This window comes from Mastigoproctus giganteus, chromosome 10 (genome assembly GCF_048544385.1).
Source record: "Mastigoproctus giganteus isolate SK-2022 chromosome 10, ASM4854438v1, whole genome shotgun sequence".
Classification (NCBI taxonomy): domain Eukaryota; kingdom Metazoa; phylum Arthropoda; class Arachnida; order Uropygi; family Thelyphonidae; genus Mastigoproctus; species Mastigoproctus giganteus.
In genome coordinates, this window is record NC_143584.1 from 126,901,860 (window position 1) to 126,920,164 (window position 18,305).

The following is an 18,305-nucleotide window of genomic DNA, read 5'->3' on the forward strand; positions in this document are numbered from 1 at the left end:
GGAAATGCCGAGTGCGCTTTGGGAGGCTGTCCGTTCGAGCTTTTGATCCTCCACCCAGGAATGCGACGGAATTATGGAGAGCGGTGCAGCAAGCATGGATGGAAATACCCGTGGAACACTTTCGCGAACTAGTGGATTCAAATGTCTTGCCGTGTGATCGCCCTTATCCGGGCGATAGGTGGGCCTCTCCGTTACTAGGTAGGTGTCCCATGATTTCTATCCACTTAGCGTATATCACGCTTTATTCCTCAAATGCACTTTTAAGACTGCCCTAACATTTGAAAATCAGAAGGCACAAGGAGAGCGTTATCTTATTTCCTTTTGTTAAACTTGCAATATCGCTTTGATTTGTTCCGTAACGGAAATACCTGTGCTACTCGACCACGTGAGTGCGTTCCATCGAATCCTCACCAAAGGCTCGCATTTAAAATGTAAGCATTTTATATCGCGAATTTTCCAGTAGTACAAAAAGACGACGTCGGTGTATTTCTCAACACGAATATTTTACCGTTACCAAGCGTGGACACCAGAATGGGATCGGTTATCTTGCTTACATGAACGTGGATTTCAGTTATCATCATCTTGTAAACATTTTAAAACTTGTGCACTGCTTGCAGATAAGCACATGGAACACGAGGAGAGATGCTTCGCACTCTCACATTACCAGGAGATTTATTACGATGCATTTCCTGAAACTTTTTCAATGTACTTCAAAATGTTTAGAAGTAAGTTTTGAATAAGAATGCGCGCTGTTCAATTTTACGTTTTTCTTTAAAATTTACCAGCGCGTATTCTAGCCAATAATTCAATCAGCTAAAATGTGTGTTGGCCCCTTCAGAAATAAAGTTCTGGATTTGCACCTAGTTATGTGGGAAAATTGTCGGGTAGCGTTCACCGGAAATTCCCTTAAAGAGGTAATTGGGAGAAGAGATAACTGGAGGAGGCAGAATAAGTACCGAGGAGCAACTGCTGCCATCTTCCAGCAGAAAGAGACGAATGTCTATTTTGAAGGATGACAAGAGAAACCTAAAGATCCCGGGCACTGCGTCACACAAATTGAAGTTTTATGGGGAAAAATAAAATACGTGTGAAACTTCACATGTCCATTCTAGTTAAAATTAAAATAAATATTAAGATAAACACTCAAGTTAGGGTGAAAAAGCTGTGGTAGTCCAAGGAAGGATAAATAAAAACCAGTGAATTGTGACAACAAAAATTAAAATAATTTCAAATAATAACTTCTTCGTATTTGATAGGTTGTACGATGAACACATTCTGAATTCTATTATTCATGAAAATTGGTATGCAGTATTACATCCATACAGGGTGTTTCAATTAAAAAGCACCAATGTCTGTCTTTTGCTAATTTTAGTTTTAGGCCATTGGCCACAGTTGAACTAAAATTTTTGAATTTGATATTAAATTGAAGTAAATATTACCCTTCAGATCTCGCAATTGCTAAATTTTAGTCTAGTCTAGTCAACTGCTGTTTTCTCAATGGAAAGGTTCTTCCCTACTTATGGTTTAGTCTGAAAACGTCATCTGTATACTTTGGAAACGAATGTATTTTAGTTAGATAAAAGAAGGGGAAACAAAAACAACCATTTTGTGGCTTTTTTTTTTCTTTTCCTCCTCTCTCTCTCCTTCAAATAAGGTCTTTCGTAAACACTTGTTTGAGCGGTTTGGATTCGAATCTCATCATGGATTGAAAGAATCTATAAAGATCTGTTCACTCGAACTAACAAACTATAAAAGGGAGTTCCTCCTATGAGTTAATCCCGGTTTTTCAGCCTACACAACATGCAAATCATCCTGGATATCACACACACACACAAAAAATGGTCAATATGGTCTAAAGCGTTGAGCACCGAAATATCAACAACTTTAAAATAAATCGACTAACTTTCATTTCAAAAGTACACCGAGGACAGGGAACAACTTTCCATTGAAAAAGAAAAAAGAAAAAAAAAAAAACAAACCAGCTGATTAAGCGAAATTTAAATAAAAAATCATAAAATATAAACGACGATACTTAGTCAAATTGAATTACGACAAAAAATGTCCAGACGATAAATAGTAAACCTAAATATAAACGAAATAGGCTCAGTGCCTTTAAATTGAAACACCCCGTATGCAACAGAAGGTGAATGCAACTGAAACGTGTTCAACTATGAATAAGTTTATTTTATTAGTTTTTTTAATACTATCTTATTAAGAAAGACAGACATAGGAAGCAGCAATGGTGACATTACCGGACTGGGATAACAATCAGTCACAAACTAAAAAATTCATTATGGTGATGAACGCTTATCAGAATTGCAAGTGGTGCAAAGTCTTCAATGAAGATCATCAAAATGTGGCAAATGAACTCCACTTTTCTCTCCAAATATCATCACCTTCAAAAAGGCCTCTAAGGTTGGGAGAGTACATATCCAGAATTTAAAACAAATACACCAACCGTTTAATTAAAATGGTTTAATACCAGAAACTAAAATGAACCAAACGATATTACACTGTAAAATGATATATGCAAGATTTACAAAATAAATATATACGATGAAACTTTAATATACAATAAAATAAATAAATAAATAAAATATTTAAAATACAATAAAGCTAAAAGCGATAAAACATTGACTGAAGCTTTCGGAGGCTTCCGCCTCCTTTCTCAACAACAATGATGTTAAATCAACACATCCTTAAGTAACAGGCTCACGGCACACGTGGTTGACCAGGCGCATACTCAATACTTCTTCCATGTGATCCAGAACCGGAAGCGGCTCGGGAGCGTGGAAATATAAAACGCTCGTCTTTTGCCAGGACCACAGCCTCTAGTAGGGGGTGAAATCGAACACCCCTGTCCCTATTCATATTATTGTTCTCAGACGAGCCTATCCACAAACTCTCTAGCCACTTACGGTCCCAGAACCTATGCGCCCGGTCAAGGATGACAGCATTCACCGGGGAGACCTGATGATGTTTCTCCCAATAATGCTGAGCAATGGCGGACTTATTGAACTCTGCGGTCTGTATAGCTCGCATGTGCTCCCCCAGACGGTCTTTTAGTCGCCGTCCTGTCTCACCCACATAACATTCCCCACAGTCCGGGCATTCGATCTCATATACGACCCCACTACTGGTATCCCCAGGAATGGGGTCTTTGACCTGAGACAACACTGTGTGCAACTTCCGACCCGGAAGCTGCACACAGCGTGTCTGAAAGTCACGTAGCATTCTTGAAACACGATCTGACAAGCCCGGATAGTAGGGAATATAAACTGTGGCGACTGGAACGGACGATATTTCATGATTAGGCTCCACGCCTCTATTATATTTATCAATCACCCTCTGGGGGTAACCGCATTTCATAAGATCCGCCCTAACTCGCCCAATTTCTTTCTCTCTCTCCTCAGAGGTGCTACAATGTCTACATAGCCCATGGGGTGGAATGTGTAAAGGTGGCACTGCAAAGAGATGATACCCTAAGTGCTAGATCGCACCTAAGTGTAGAGGATATATGCTGTGGTGTAGAGTTATGTCTTTCGAGTACGACTTTGCTGTATAAAGGAGTGATGTACAAACAGGTTCACGGCACAGCTATGGGTTCTCCTATTAGCGCCATTGTCGCAAACCTGGCAATGGAAGAGTTAGAAAATAGGGTTTTTACAAGTTTGGAGTTCCCTATGCGCAAGTGGAAGAGGTACGTGGATGACACGTTCACTTTGGTGCAAAAAGGGAGAGAAGAGGATGTAGTTGTCTGGATCACATGGAAGAAGTATTGAGTATGCGCCTGGTCAACCACGTGTGCCGTGAGCCTGTTACTTAAGGATGTGTTGATTTAACATCATTGTTGTTGAGAAAGGAGGCGGAAGCCTCCGAAAGCTTCAGTCAATGTTTTATCGCTTTTAGCTTTATTGTATTTTAAATATTTTATTTATTTATTTATTTTATTGTATATTAAAGTTTCATCGTATATATTTATTTTGTAAATCTTGCATATATCATTTTACAGTGTAATATCGTTTGGTTCATTTTAGTTTCTGGTATTAAACCATTTTAATTAAACGGTTGGTGTATTTGTTTTAAATTCTGGATATGTACTCTCCCAACCTTAGAGGCCTTTTTGAAGATATTGTCAGTGTTTATGGCCATACAGTTTTGCAACACATCCGGCAGTTTCAGAAGTGCAGCATAGGAGAGGTTAAGCAGCAACAACACCTAAGATTTGCGTACCGTTGTAGGGAACATGGACTCATTCCGCATGGATTTAGGATTAAAGCACCGTTTGAGGATGTGCGAATGATGAGGATTATTACATGGTATCAGAAGAAGGTGTTGAACACTTGGATACAGAAATTACATGATGACTTAAGATGCAATAGGAGATTGATTGGTGTATCTCTAGGTAATATTAGTAGTAGACTATCCCCTTTACATTTAACATGTGTAAGGACGTTAGTTCATAATAGGGTTGGTAGGATTGCACATTTATATAAGATGAGGCACATTAGCAAATTCAATACGTTATTGGAAGAACAGGCAAATATGTATAGGGCTAATAAATCTAATTTTATTCATAATCTGAGTGGTAAACCTCTAACAACAGAGCAAGAGGGGCTATTGGCTTTAGGGCCTAAGTTTGCCTTGTTACCCCCTAAACCTCCGATTACTGAGACAGCTATGGGTATTGAGAGGGCAATTCGTAAATTGCCAGAACCCATTGCTAATCGTATTCGGGTAAAAGCCTCAGCCATCCTATGTCAGGCCAGAAAGGCTACTCCTAATCTCACCCGTAATCAAATGAAAGCATTAAAGGAACTTAAGCAGGATGAAGGTATTGTGGTTCTGCCGGCAGATAAGGGTAGATCTACAGTAGTATTAAATAGTGATGATTATCATAAAAAAGCACTAGATTTATTACAAGATGATAATACATACAAGGTCATCCACAGAAACCCTCTAGCCGGTTTAGAACAACGTGTTAATAAGATTTTACAGCTCTGGCTAAAAACGGGTAAGATTTCTAAAGAAAAGTACTGGTCTATGCATGCAACGGGGTGTCAGCTGCCCAGGTTTTATGGGCTGCCAAAAACACATAAGGTGGGGGTCCCGTTACGACCCATTGTTTCTTTTGTTGGGAGCCCTACCTATGCTTTGTCAAAATTCCTGGCCCAGCTGATTTCTCCTATAGTGGGACGGTCCATGTTTGTGGTTAAAGACAGTGTAGATTTTGTGAACTTCGTTAAAAATCAAAATGTAGGGGAGAATGAAATAATGGTGTCGCTAGATGTGGTGTCATTATTTACTTGTATACCCATAGCCCATGGGGTGGAATGTGTAAAGGTGGCACTGCAAAGAGATGATACCCTAAGTGCTAGATCGCACCTAAGTGTAGAGGATATATGCTGTGGTGTAGAGTTATGTCTTTCGAGTACGACTTTGCTGTATAAAGGAGTGATGTACAAACAGGTTCACGGCACAGCTATGGGTTCTCCTATTAGCGCCATTGTCGCAAACCTGGCAATGGAAGAGTTAGAAAATAGGGTTTTTACAAGTTTGGAGTTCCCTATGCGCAAGTGGAAGAGGTACGTGGATGACACGTTCACTTTGGTGCAAAAAAGGGAGAGAAGAGGATGTAGTTGTCTTTCTCAATGATTTCTCTCCTTTTATACAGTTCACCTCAGAGGTGGAAGTGAATGGTTCCCTCCCATTCCTGGACGTAATGGTGAGTAGAGAAGGCTCCAAGCTTAGTACTACAGTGTTTAGGAAGCCTATGTGTAGGAGCCAGTACACCCATTATAGGTCAGCACAGACTGCCCAGCATAAAAACAGCGTGGCCAGGGCACTTTTGGGTAGGGTTAGGACACATTGTAGCACCTCTGAGGAGAGAGAGAAAGAAATTGGGCGAGTTAGGGCGGATCTTATGAAATGCGGTTACCCCCAGAGGGTGATTGATAAATATAATAGAGGCGTGGAGCCTAATCATGAAATATCGTCCGTTCCAGTCGCCACAGTTTATATTCCCTACTATCCGGGCTTGTCAGATCGTGTTTCAAGAATGCTACGTGACTTTCAGACACGCTGTGTGCAGCTTCCGGGTCGGAAGTTGCACACAGTGTTGTCTCAGGTCAAAGACCCCATTCCTGGGGATACCAGTAGTGGGGTCGTATATGAGATCGAATGCCCGGACTGTGGGGAATGTTATGTGGGTGAGACAGGACGGCGACTAAAAGACCGTCTGGGGGAGCACATGCGAGCTATACAGACCGCAGAGTTCAATAAGTCCGCCATTGCTCAGCATTATTGGGAGAAACATCATCAGGTCTCCCCGGTGAATGCTGTCATCCTTGACCGGGCGCATAGGTTCTGGGACCGTAAGTGGCTAGAGAGTTTGTGGATAGGCTCGTCTGAGAACAATAATATGAATAGGGACAGGGGTGTTCGATTTCACCCCCTACTAGAGGCTGTGGTCCTGGCAAAAGACGAGCGTTTTATATTTCCACGCTCCCGAGCCGCTTCCGGTTCTGGATCACATGGAAGAAGTATTGAGTATGCGCCTGGTCAACCACGTGTGCCGTGAGCCTGTTACTTAAGGATGTGTTGATTTAACATCATTGTTGTTGAGAAAGGAGGCGGAAGCCTCCGAAAGCTTCAGTCAATGTTTTATCGCTTTTAGCTTTATTGTATTTTAAATATTTTATTTATTTATTTATTTTATTGTATATTAAAGTTTCATCGTATATATTTATTTTGTAAATCTTGCATATATCATTTTACAGTGTAATATCGTTTGGTTCATTTTAGTTTCTGGTATTAAACCATTTTAATTAAACGGTTGGTGTATTTGTTTTAAATTCTGGAAATATCATCACTTCTACTGTAAATGACATCGCCCAGAATTTCTTCGGCATTGGGAAGCTGTAAAGACCCACTCTTTGCTATTAGGCTAAAAATAATGCACCCACCAGTAATCTTCGGTCAGTACGTGGTTTAGCGCGGCAATGACAAACCAACTAAATACGATAAATATTTGTATTGACGATTTATTGTAAACTCTACTGACTTGGTTGTCGTGCCGGAGTATAAACAGAAAATTTTCAATGGTACGCGTGCTGCGATGGGCACGCATAAGGAAATATATTGGTAAGCGGCCACTTATAAATATGTTATAAAAACAAGTATATATATATATATTTTTTTTATTAAAGACAATTTTTTGTACTGTTTATCAGCCACATCTAGTGACGAAAAGAGTCAGTGTAACTGTGTGAAAAATTTTGGAGCAACAAAACATTCGTTAGAAACTTTCAAGTAGCGTTCCGTTTTAAAATATAAAATAAAAAACAATTTATTTTCAGTGTACGCAATATCTGCCAAAGCAGAAGGTTTGACAGATATTGAACATAACTGCAAACGATTACATTGCCAGTTTATTTCTAATATTCTGGTTTGTCATTGCCCAACAGTCTGATGATGAGGCAAACGGTCAACATGAAGGTGGGAGAGAGATGGGGGTACCGAAAAGAGTCAAAATAAGGAAGCTACCAAATTTAAAACTCGTCGCTGTTGCTAAAATCATTGCGCCATGTATCTTCGCAGTCTTGCTTGAACCGCTGCAATTTGGATGCAATCAAATTAAACTCATTTGCATGGCTCACATTACAGGTTAGATTCGGTGTGTGTTTGTTAAACGCCAAAGCAACTAAGGCATGAGTTTATTATATTTGAAATTCCGTGTATTTTTCGGTAGGGTAGGCGGTTTGCTGGAGTAAAAACTCGAGTTTCCGAGAGATAAAAACCTTGCAACCCTCGCTCAAAAACCTTTTCCACCCGGTGTTCGAGGATGGTGATTATAACTACCACCAGTATGGCCCTTGTATTAACCGGGAGGGTTATACTGGTGGTAGTCACTTACAACACACAAATTAACTCCAAGATATGCACATCTCACACAACTTAGGCAAACTCCTACTTAAAACTGAAGAAGAGAACCTGGACATGGACATCCTCCTGCTGCAGGAGCCCTACACCTGCGCCGGTGCTGTCCGGGGTTACCCACTCAGCTACAAAATTGTTCAGTAGAGGGAGCCACCCCCTGGGCTGCGGTGGCTGTCAGGAATCCCGACATAACTGTGACAAGAATAACACACCTGTGCTCGGAGTGGGCGGCCTGCGCTCACACTGTTACTCCATTGGGAGAACTATATATCATCTCTCTGTACTGCTGCCCAGGAGCAGCCATCCAATACCTAAATCAAGTACAAACAGAACTTGTGGGTTCCAGGATCTTCGTATCTGCGGACCTAAAATGTCGTTCGCCACTGTGGAATAGTGAGACTCCTGAACGTCAAGGAACCAGGAATGGCCAATATGTGGAGGAATTCCTGGCTAACAGCAGCTTCGTTGTCCTAATGGAAATAAACGGATAATAATAATAATAATAATAATAATAATAATAAAAAATCGACCAAGCAACCTTCCCACATTTAGTTCCACTCTCTGGGAGGTCACTCTACATGCAACAATGGCTACCAGATCCCTTGCTGGGCACATAAATGATTGGACGGTGAAGGAAGACTGGACCTCCTCAGACCATAGGGCTATCACCTTCACGATGCACAGATCGCTTTACCGGGCTCCAACAAACAGCTACAAACTCAACAGATATGCCGTTGACAAGGCCAACTGGAACAGCTTTAAATAAGCCATAATTAGGAACATAGAGAACCTGTCGTCCAATAACCTCCACAACCAAACCCCCGATCAATACCAGCGTACTGTCACTAACGCCATCCTACAAGCAGCGGACCAGTATCCGGAGAAGGGCCCCCAGGCCAGGCACTGTGCCGTGGTGGTCGCAGGAACTTGACCTACTTAGGAGAGATATGAACAGGAAAAGACGTGCCTTCCAAAGAGCCAGACGGTCCTGGCCTTCTCCTGAGGTTGAACTCCTCAGACAACAATACAAGGAGGCCAGGAATAACTACACTGATCAGGCAGCGGAAGAAACTGTCCTGGGAGCATCTGGTTTCCACAGTCGGCAATACAGACCCATGGAGCATCGTATATAGAATAACCACAAACAATGACCAACAACTGGTACGACACCGTCAACAACATTCTCAATGCCACCTTCAAACCCATCGAAGAGGACAACACACCTCAACAGCATCAGCTGTGCCACGCCAACAAAACCTACCAATCGGCCCGAGTGGAACAACCATTCACCCTGCAAGATTTACAAACTGCCGTACAAAAAAAAAAACAAAAAAAAACAAATGAACCCCGGGACTGGACATGCCTGAACCAGAATTGGTAAAAAAGGTGGCCGAGTATGCCCCGAACTTGCTGTTAGACTTATATAACCACTGTCTTCGTCAGGGCTGGTTCCCCTCGGATTGGAAGGTAGCCAGCATAAAATTAATCATAAAAAACCCACCAAAAGCAGCCATATATACCGGAGTCCTACCGACCTATAGCCCTCCTGTCTGTACTCAGCAAAGTCTTGGAACAACTTCTTAGACAGACGCTTGAAGTACATTACACCGCAGCAAATTTAACAACAGACAAACAATTAGGATTCAAAACGGGGAAATCCACTCTGGATGCACTAGAATATATCATGAATGCCGCGTCAAACTGCCAACGAAAGTATCTTCTTCTCATCTCTGTGGACTTTGCAGGGGCGTTCGATGCCCACTGGTGGCAGAGCATCCTCGCAAGACTAAGAGCTGCCAACCTGCCAACAAACCTATATGGATGCATTCAGAGCTACCTGAACAATAGGAGGGTCACAGTGCAGGCTCCCTACTGCAAGGTTGAGCGCCAGGTACACAGGGGCTGCCCTCAGGGCTCTGTACTGGGTCCCCTCCTATGGAACTACGTGCTGGATGAGTTCCTCTCCCTGGAACTGGGGGGGGGGCGTGCAAGCGCTCGCATACGCAGATGACCTCTCCCTAATCCTCTTTGCTGATTCAAGAGCACAACTGGAAACGCTTGCCAACTCAGCACTTTCTACACTAAGAGAGTGGACTGAAACTCATAACCTTAATATCTCTGCCACCAAAACCCAATCTATCCTACTAAAGGGATATCTAACTCCTACCAGACCACCGCAGATAAAAAGCTACAACAGAACGATCAAGTTGGCCACAGAACTCAAGTACCTAGGAGTGATCCTGGACCGAAATTTATCGTTTACACCCCACTTAAATACATCCAGAAGAAAATGAAAAACTACGCTGCCATGCTTGCCAGGATTACGCGCCGCGACTGGGGGCTGAAAAGAAGAACCCTAACAATACTTTACAAAGCAGCCATCATCCCTGCGATTGCATATGCTTCTGGTGTCTGGCACCATAAGGCCTCTATGGCGGTAAATCTTCGACTACTCAACATCATTCACCGACCGATTTTATTAACCCTCACCAAAGCGTGCAGCACTGTATCTACTCATGCGGTGCAATTATTCACTGGGACCCTCCCCCTTGATCTTCAAGTGATTCGCCTAGGCATGTTACAGCAGCTTAGACGCTGAAATCCAACTACCTTCCAGGATCACACCACAGACCCAACTGCAAATTGGACAGTGGAGAAGAAAAGACTCCAGATCTAATTGCGATCAATGTGGCAGCAGCGCTGGACGACTCCACAAAAGGGAAAGTCACGCGGAGGTTCCTTCCCGATCTACAACAAATATACCCACAGTATCCGGCATGGCTTTGCCCTGGATTGTACAGCACGTATCTCCTAACAGGACATGGAGCGATCCGCCACAAATTACACCTTCTCGGACTCGAAAAAAACCCAATGTGTGCATGTGGAGACCTGGGGACACCAGATGCATAACTGCTAACGTTATGAAGATCTTCGTGTTGAATTAATCATCCAAGTGCGCCTTAATCACAAAAACCGGGAAGACTACTTACTGGAAGACGAAGCCTCATATATAGCATTCACCAAGTTTGCCCAGAACCAGTTATGCCAGACGATTGACCATTCCTCTGCCTGCAAACTTCGAATAGACGTGTCAAACAAAGCTTCTCAGAGACCCCCAACCAGACGTCAGGTTTGACTGCTTGATCCTTCATGCAGGACAAAACTGGAATTCGTCTGAGAAGTGACAAAACTCCACTTCCTAGACATTGGCTACCGGACGGGACAACAGTCCCATGAATGACTCCCAACTTGGACATTTTGCACAACCTATTCAGCCAAACCAACATTGGATCGCCTTTGCTGGGCCTCGAGTTTTTCTGCATGGTACGGACCTGACCCTGCGGTCTGGTTTGCTCCCACCCATGCACACAGGCCACATGGCAACCTGAGCCAGCTCCCTTGTCTGGCTCACTGTCTCACCTCTTCCTGGCAGGGTGGGGAGGGGACAGTTTTTTGTCCCCTCCCCCCTGCCACCCTATTTCTTCCCTCTGGTGGGGCATGGGCATGCCCCACTGTAAACTGGAGTTGCCTTCCCTTTCGGCTCCATATTTCTGTCTATCTGCCCCCAGTCTTCAGCCTTCACCCCACTCTATCTGACAGCAACGTGAACACGCCTCACACAATCTAAAATCATCAATCTAAATTAATTTTACCCAGCATTTTGGACTTCTCCTAGCGCTTCCCGCGACGCGTACGCGATTTTTTTAAAATTTTTTTTAGGTCCTAGGCACTGAAATCTCAGGAAATTAGGTGACAGAACCTGCCAGAGTGGACTATATACTAGTGAGTACCTGGTCTGCCTCCACGGGGCGAAAGTGGGACAACGTCGGGCCTCAGTAAGGGTCTGGCGGCTAAATGACCAGATGAACAACGGTACAAGGCAATTACACATATACAAAGTCCATACACTTTTAAATCTCTGGCTTTTCCAGTCAACTGGTTCGCCCACAATGTAAACTACGCGGAGATGGGGGAAACCCGTGGTGCCGCTTGACCCTAAACACACTTTACACTTTAGCTAATGCGGGACAAAACCTACACCCCTGACACCTTCAGCACGGTGATTGCAGACTCCGAGAGACTTCCAACTGGCAGGACGCAGCCAATCTCATCATCAATAAGCTATTTCCACCAGGCGGCAATGCTCAGGCAGACCGCTATTCGTGCAGCAAACAACAGTTATGAATCAGATGAAACCACAGAACCTTTCACCTTGAAAGAGTTAGTAGCAGTTCTCCAAAAGATTAACATCCCCAAAAATTTCCGGGAGTAGATCTCATTGAATACAGTTTCATCCTCCGCCTCCACGAGCTTCTGCCGGAGTATATACACTTTTACTGTACAACAAATATCTTCAGGAGGGATGTTTTCCTGGGGACTGGAAGATCGCGCTACTGAGACTCCTTAAGAAGCCGCACAAAAACCCTACTGATTCTTACTCTCACCGTCCAATTGCGCTGCTTGCAAACATTGGCAAAATACTGGAGCGGCTCATGGCACTCAGGACCACAGCTCTCTTTCAAGCACGGAATCTGCTCTGCCAGTATGGATTCACTCCAGGACGATCCTGTGAGAAAGCTCTCTTCGATCTACTCTTGCACATAGAAAACTCCGAAGAAAAATTTTAGCTTGGCATCTTCGTTGACTTCGAACGCGCGTTTGGTGGGGCAGTGCTTTGGCGCGCCTCCGGACAGCCTCCCGTTCCAGCCATGTCTATAAACTTTACCAAAGCTACTTTTCAGATAACAGTAATTCTAAAGTCAAAACACCATATTATTTTTCTTTTCTTTTATTTTATTTTATTTATTATTTTTTATTTTATTTTATTTATTTATTTTATTATTTTTTTTTAAGGTCCTAGCAGCCGAAATCCCAGGAAATTAAGCGGCAGGACCTGCCAGAGTGAATCTACAGCTACTGGGTTCCTGGTCTGCCTCCACGGGGCGTAAGTGGGACAACGTTGGGCCTCAATAGGGGTCCAACGGCTAAATGACCAGATGAACAACGGTACAGAACACAACACATGAACAATTCCCACACACTTTTAAGTCTCTGGCATTTCCCAGTGAACTGGTTCACCACAATGAAAGCAACGCGGAGATGGGGGAAACCCCTGGTGCCGCAAGACAACAACACACACTTACACTTACACCATCATGTCTCTAGGACAGTCATCCGGGGGTGCCCTCAGGGCTCAGTCCTAGGATCCCTCGTGTGGAATATGATCCTGCAAGACTGGCTTTATGCTCCTTTGCCAATACTAAAATTATGGCTTTTGCGGATGACTTCAGGATCCTGGTATCCGGCCGCTCTCTCAAAGCCAAAGGAGACAACACTAATCAGGCCCTTGACGACCTCTCTTCCTGGGTGGAACTAAATGAACTACAGATAAATCCAAGCAAGACCGAAATGATCTCTTTAAAAATAAGCTGGACCTCAGGCGGTCTCCTCAAATTAAAGTCACCGGGGTACAACTCCCCATTATCACACAGACCAGTGTGTTAGGGGGTGGTTCTTGATCACAAATTAGGCTTTCACCCTCACCTCATCCATCTCACTCAGCTCCAAAGTGAAAAAATTCAGGCTCAATCATCAGAATCACCAGGGACGAATTGGGCCTATCCAAGCGGTCGCTCCAGCTACACTATAAAGCCGTCTTCCTTCCGATCGTGTCGTGTGTTGCAGGTGCTTGGTTCCACAGAGCTAGATTGGTAAAAATGATAGGTAAATTAGGCTCTATACAACGGACAATGTTTCTGGCTACCCATAGGGTATGCAGGACAGTGTCCACTGCTGCCATCCAAGTCTTAACTGGGACCCTTCCACTGGACCTGTATGTAACCTTCCGTGGCCTCAGTGGCCTCATCTTTAGAATCAGGAAGAAAATCCCGACTAAGATCTGGGACATTGAGCTAAACCTGGACACTGACCCTAAGGTAGAGAGAACGCGCTGTTATAATGAGATGATAAACATCTGGCACATAAGATGGGGCACTTCCACCAAGGGAGCAGTTACAAGGAGATTTCTTCCGGATGTCACTTTCCCCTCCTCTAAGTCAGCGCAGAAGTGGCTCTCTCTAACTGTTCAAACATCATTCCTAGTCTCCGGGCATGGCTCATTTAACGAGAAGCTCTTCCAACTAGGCCTAATACCCATAGCCGTTTGCTACTGTGGCGCTAAGGAGAATTGGTTCCACCTTCTCTTCGAGTGCGCTCTCTACGGAGGACCTGAGGCGAGACAAGACTTAGCTAATACCATCCCTCTCACTGAAAACCAAGTGGACATTCTGCTACAGACACCGAGAACCTGGCTGCCTTTCAGAACTTCTCGACGCAGGTATTCACGTGCAGGAAAACCTCCTACAGAATCACACAGACTACGAATGGGGATACCCCTGACAGCAGCTTAAAATTTTATTTATTGTTTCCTCTTCTCTCTCTGCAATAGTGTATTTTTTCCCGTCGCGCTCTGCACTAGTGCCACTTCTCTTTTTTTTTTTTTTTTACACCAAGGGAATTTTTTTTTCTCTCTCTTTTCTTCTTTCCCCCCCTCTGGGAATGGGCTCCTCAGAGGAATCTGGCCCACCTTTTGACAACATCAGATGAGTCGGAGTCTCGAATTGAGACGGCAAGAGTTTTACTGGGACTGGCCCACCTTCCCGTGGTGTGGACGAGTACCCAGAATCATCTCTCCAGATGACTGATGCTTCTGGATAGCCAAGCGGCCAGAAAATAAAAACGGAACATACACATAATGCACACAAACCTACACTACTTGTATTTATGGCCCTCTTACAGTGGTACTGTTCTTCACAGATATACGAGGCGGAGTTGAACAGACGTTCTAGGAGCTGCCCCTTATAAAAACATGTCCACATTCTACAGTTGTGCTAAAAAAAATTGCATCACCTCATTTTTTAGGTTGTTTGTCCGTATACTGGCAGCTAATCTTTTAGAAATAGCTGAAAGAACATAAGTAATAGCAATATACATATGAAAATTAATTGCAGAAACATTCACTTTTATGCCTTATGAGTAAATATACAATGAAATAAGTACTTTTCTCCAAAATAACAGCATATTATTTATGGTTCCTATAATAACAAAAATTCTATGAAAGCAGTGATTTTTTCATCACTTTGCTCATACTAAGATGAAAAGCAGCTATATTACCAAAAAAACACAAAAAAAGGCACACTAATATTTCGTTGGCCAACCCCTTGCTGATGACTGCTGTACATCGTCGTGGCATCGACTGGATAAGGTTCTCAATGTATTTCTGAGAAATCTCATGGTACCAAACACGGATTAGTCTCTCCAGAAGCTCTCTAAGTATTGTTTTTGGTTTCTTTTGCATTACTGAAACACCCATTTTGTTCCAACAATTTTCAATTGGATTGAAATTTGACTGTTCCCAGGTCATGTTATTGTGCGAATTGATTTATCCTTCAACCATTAGTAAAGACAAATTACATAATTTAGGCAAGAGTGCGGAGTTTCATAAATTTAAAAACTTTTGCTCACATTTTGAAGCAGTACTTACGGTTTTGGCTGTAGGACAAGGAGCAGAGTCGTCCCAATAAATACAACTGGCAACCTCCCCATAGTGATTTCTAATTTTGGGAAGTAATTGTCTCAAGAATGTCCTCATACACCTCAGAATTCACTTTACCCTTCACAAATTCAAGAAGTCCAACTCGTCTACGTGAAATAAAGTTCCATATCATTTGAGATACAGAATGCGTCACTGTGGGAGACGATCCAGTTCAGGATGAAATTCTTCTCCTCTTCTTTGCCTAAGAGTCTGCTGGCTGTCCCAACTATGCAAGTTAATATTGATTCATCAAAGAAAATGACATTTCCTCTAATCCTCGGACAAACTAAACTAGCACGCTCTTTTTGCCCACTTTAGATGATGGGCTTTCATTTTTTGTAAAGAGTGGATTTTTTCTTGTTAGATATACTATTAATCCGGATGAGAAAAGGCGTCAACGTACTGTAGCAATACTTTACTTCTGAATCATCCTCTCATGCTGTTTTGAGATCTGTCGATGAGGATCTTCTGATTTGGACACACAGATAGACCAGAAATCTGTCCTGCGCTGCAAAAGATATATTCGTGGACATCCAATTCCTTTCTTTCTGCTTAGACCGCCAGTTTCTGATAATTTTCGTTATAAACACGCTACTGTTAAGTGATTACAATGAATCTTTTTAGATATCTCATGCGTAGAATCTCCCTCTGCATTCAATGCAGCAGCAGCAAGGTTTTCCCTACGTGGTGTTAATTGTGAAAACAACCATTGAAGTAGCTTAGAACACTGGGCTCTAGGCATATGCATTATATTTATACTCCAGCTAGGATGATACGATCACGTATGACACCATTTACGAGAACTTGCTAGAGATGGATGATGCAATAGGGTAATGCTATTACATTGTCTGTAAATATCATATACAAAAATATACGATATATTGCCAAATTTCACAGAAAGTCAGCGAATTTTGCAAGTGATGCAATTTGTTTGGAGAACCACTGCATCCTATTCTTCGGAAATAACTGCTACATTATGACAGCGGTTTAAACCTTCGACCTGAGCTCTATGCAGTTAAAACTCGAACTGTACCGATTTTTAACCCCTCCCTCGAGCCACTGGTGGATGATTCTGCACACTGCTGATACATTGTAGTAAGAAAGAATTTTGAAACTAAAGCGGGCATCACACTCTCCAGTAATCAAATGAACTTAGTTGGAGGAAGAAAGGTGCCATTAATCATTCAGATTTGCATCTTACATTGCGTGTGTCAGATGGGAATTTGTACGTGCCAATGTCTAAGCGTGCATTGGAGAAACTAACACCGAATTCGAATCAGTTCGATGGTACAGCCTCGAAGTCTGCCTGAATGCCGTTAGCAGCCGAGATCGTTCCATTACCATTTCTGTTGTGCAAATCTCTTCCATCACTGCGTGTAATCGGGAAACAAAGTGTCCTGGTTATTTCTGTTGTTCGGGGAAATGATGGTTTCGCATCGCGAATTTCAGTAGCCAGAATTCCACTGTATAGAGGCTCTCGAAACTGTAAGGAGGCGAATCCTTCAGATATTTTAGGTATTAAATACAGCCTCGTAAATCAAGGTCTCGACATACACTGGGATCGAAAAGTTAAGTTGCCACCTATGAAGCCTGAGATACCAATAAGAATCACAAGAGTCTATCGCAAAGTTCTGTGATCGAGGTATTTATTTATTGAAGCACTATGATGAGCTACGACTTCCGGTGAGGTGGCAACACTAAACAAGAGTTCTTTAGTTCGAAATGGCTGATTCCAAAGAATCAACGTGTTAAAGAATCAATGAGTTAAGTTTTGCATTAATTAGACGGCTTCGGAAACATAAGACGTTGAACATACCAACAGCATTCAGTGATGAAGAGTTGAACCATGACTCAATTGTTAAATGTAATCAATGGTTTTCAATTACTAAACGGCCAAAAATGTCATTTTTTTTGTGATTAGATCAGTTTTTCCAACTTTGATCTGCAGTAAAGCAGTTTTTTTTTACCGGTAGACAACAATCCCATTAACAGAAATGGGAAATACAGATATACGCATAACAACCTAATGTATACCACATATGTTAAGTACGACTGTATATAATTGTATTTTAAAAACATTTAATATATTTTCATATATAGTTTAATATTTTTATGGTCAGCGGATTCTACTTCGAGGCGTATTATGACCTTTGTGCCGCAGAGCCCATAAAAATACAACAAAGCTTCTACCTCAAATATAAAAGTGGTTCATAGCTGAAGAAAAAAAAACTGTGAGAAACAGATTCAGACGTTTAGATTATGATCCATATTCGCATTACTGTGATTCAGAGGATGTACAGATGAGAATTTCTACTGCGAATGAGTGATGGTGTTAGAAGAAAATGACATTTGGTAAATGGCACTCGACTCCTTTATCATAATAACGCGCACCCTACACTGCCCTATATCTGACAAAAGACAGTATTCCTGTGCTGCCACATCGTCTCTACTCTACCGATATGGCTGCTTATGATTTTTTTCTTCTTTTCTAAAGTGAAAACTTAGAAGATTTGACAGCACGGCGAACATCAGTGAAAATATTGCGACATATTGAACAGTTCCCGGCATGCAACGTTAAATAGTAACATTAAGTTAACACTAGGCTTTTCATACCGATTAAGAAATACTGTTCAAGGTTGAGGCCTGAATGGATGTCAGATGAACTAATGAGACTCGTGGCAGAGAAGAAAAATGCATGGGATGCATATAACTTATCAGGCGACACAGAAGCCTATGGTAGATAAAAGCCAGTCTGTTGTAATCAAGTCACAAA

The 18,305-nt window shown here is 42.5% G+C and overlaps 1 protein-coding gene across 1 annotated transcript in view; it reads left to right on the top strand.

Annotated features, from left to right (window-relative positions):
• Nucleotides 1–18,305, top strand: part of LOC150079279 (uncharacterized) — a 57,669-nt gene that overhangs the window by 3,155 nt on the left and 36,209 nt on the right. The window contains exon 2 of the mRNA XM_090383019.1: nt 4,116–5,014. Coding sequence (XP_090239145.1) covers nt 4,116–5,014 — 899 coding nt within the window. The remainder of the gene's footprint in view (nt 1–4,115; nt 5,015–18,305) is intronic.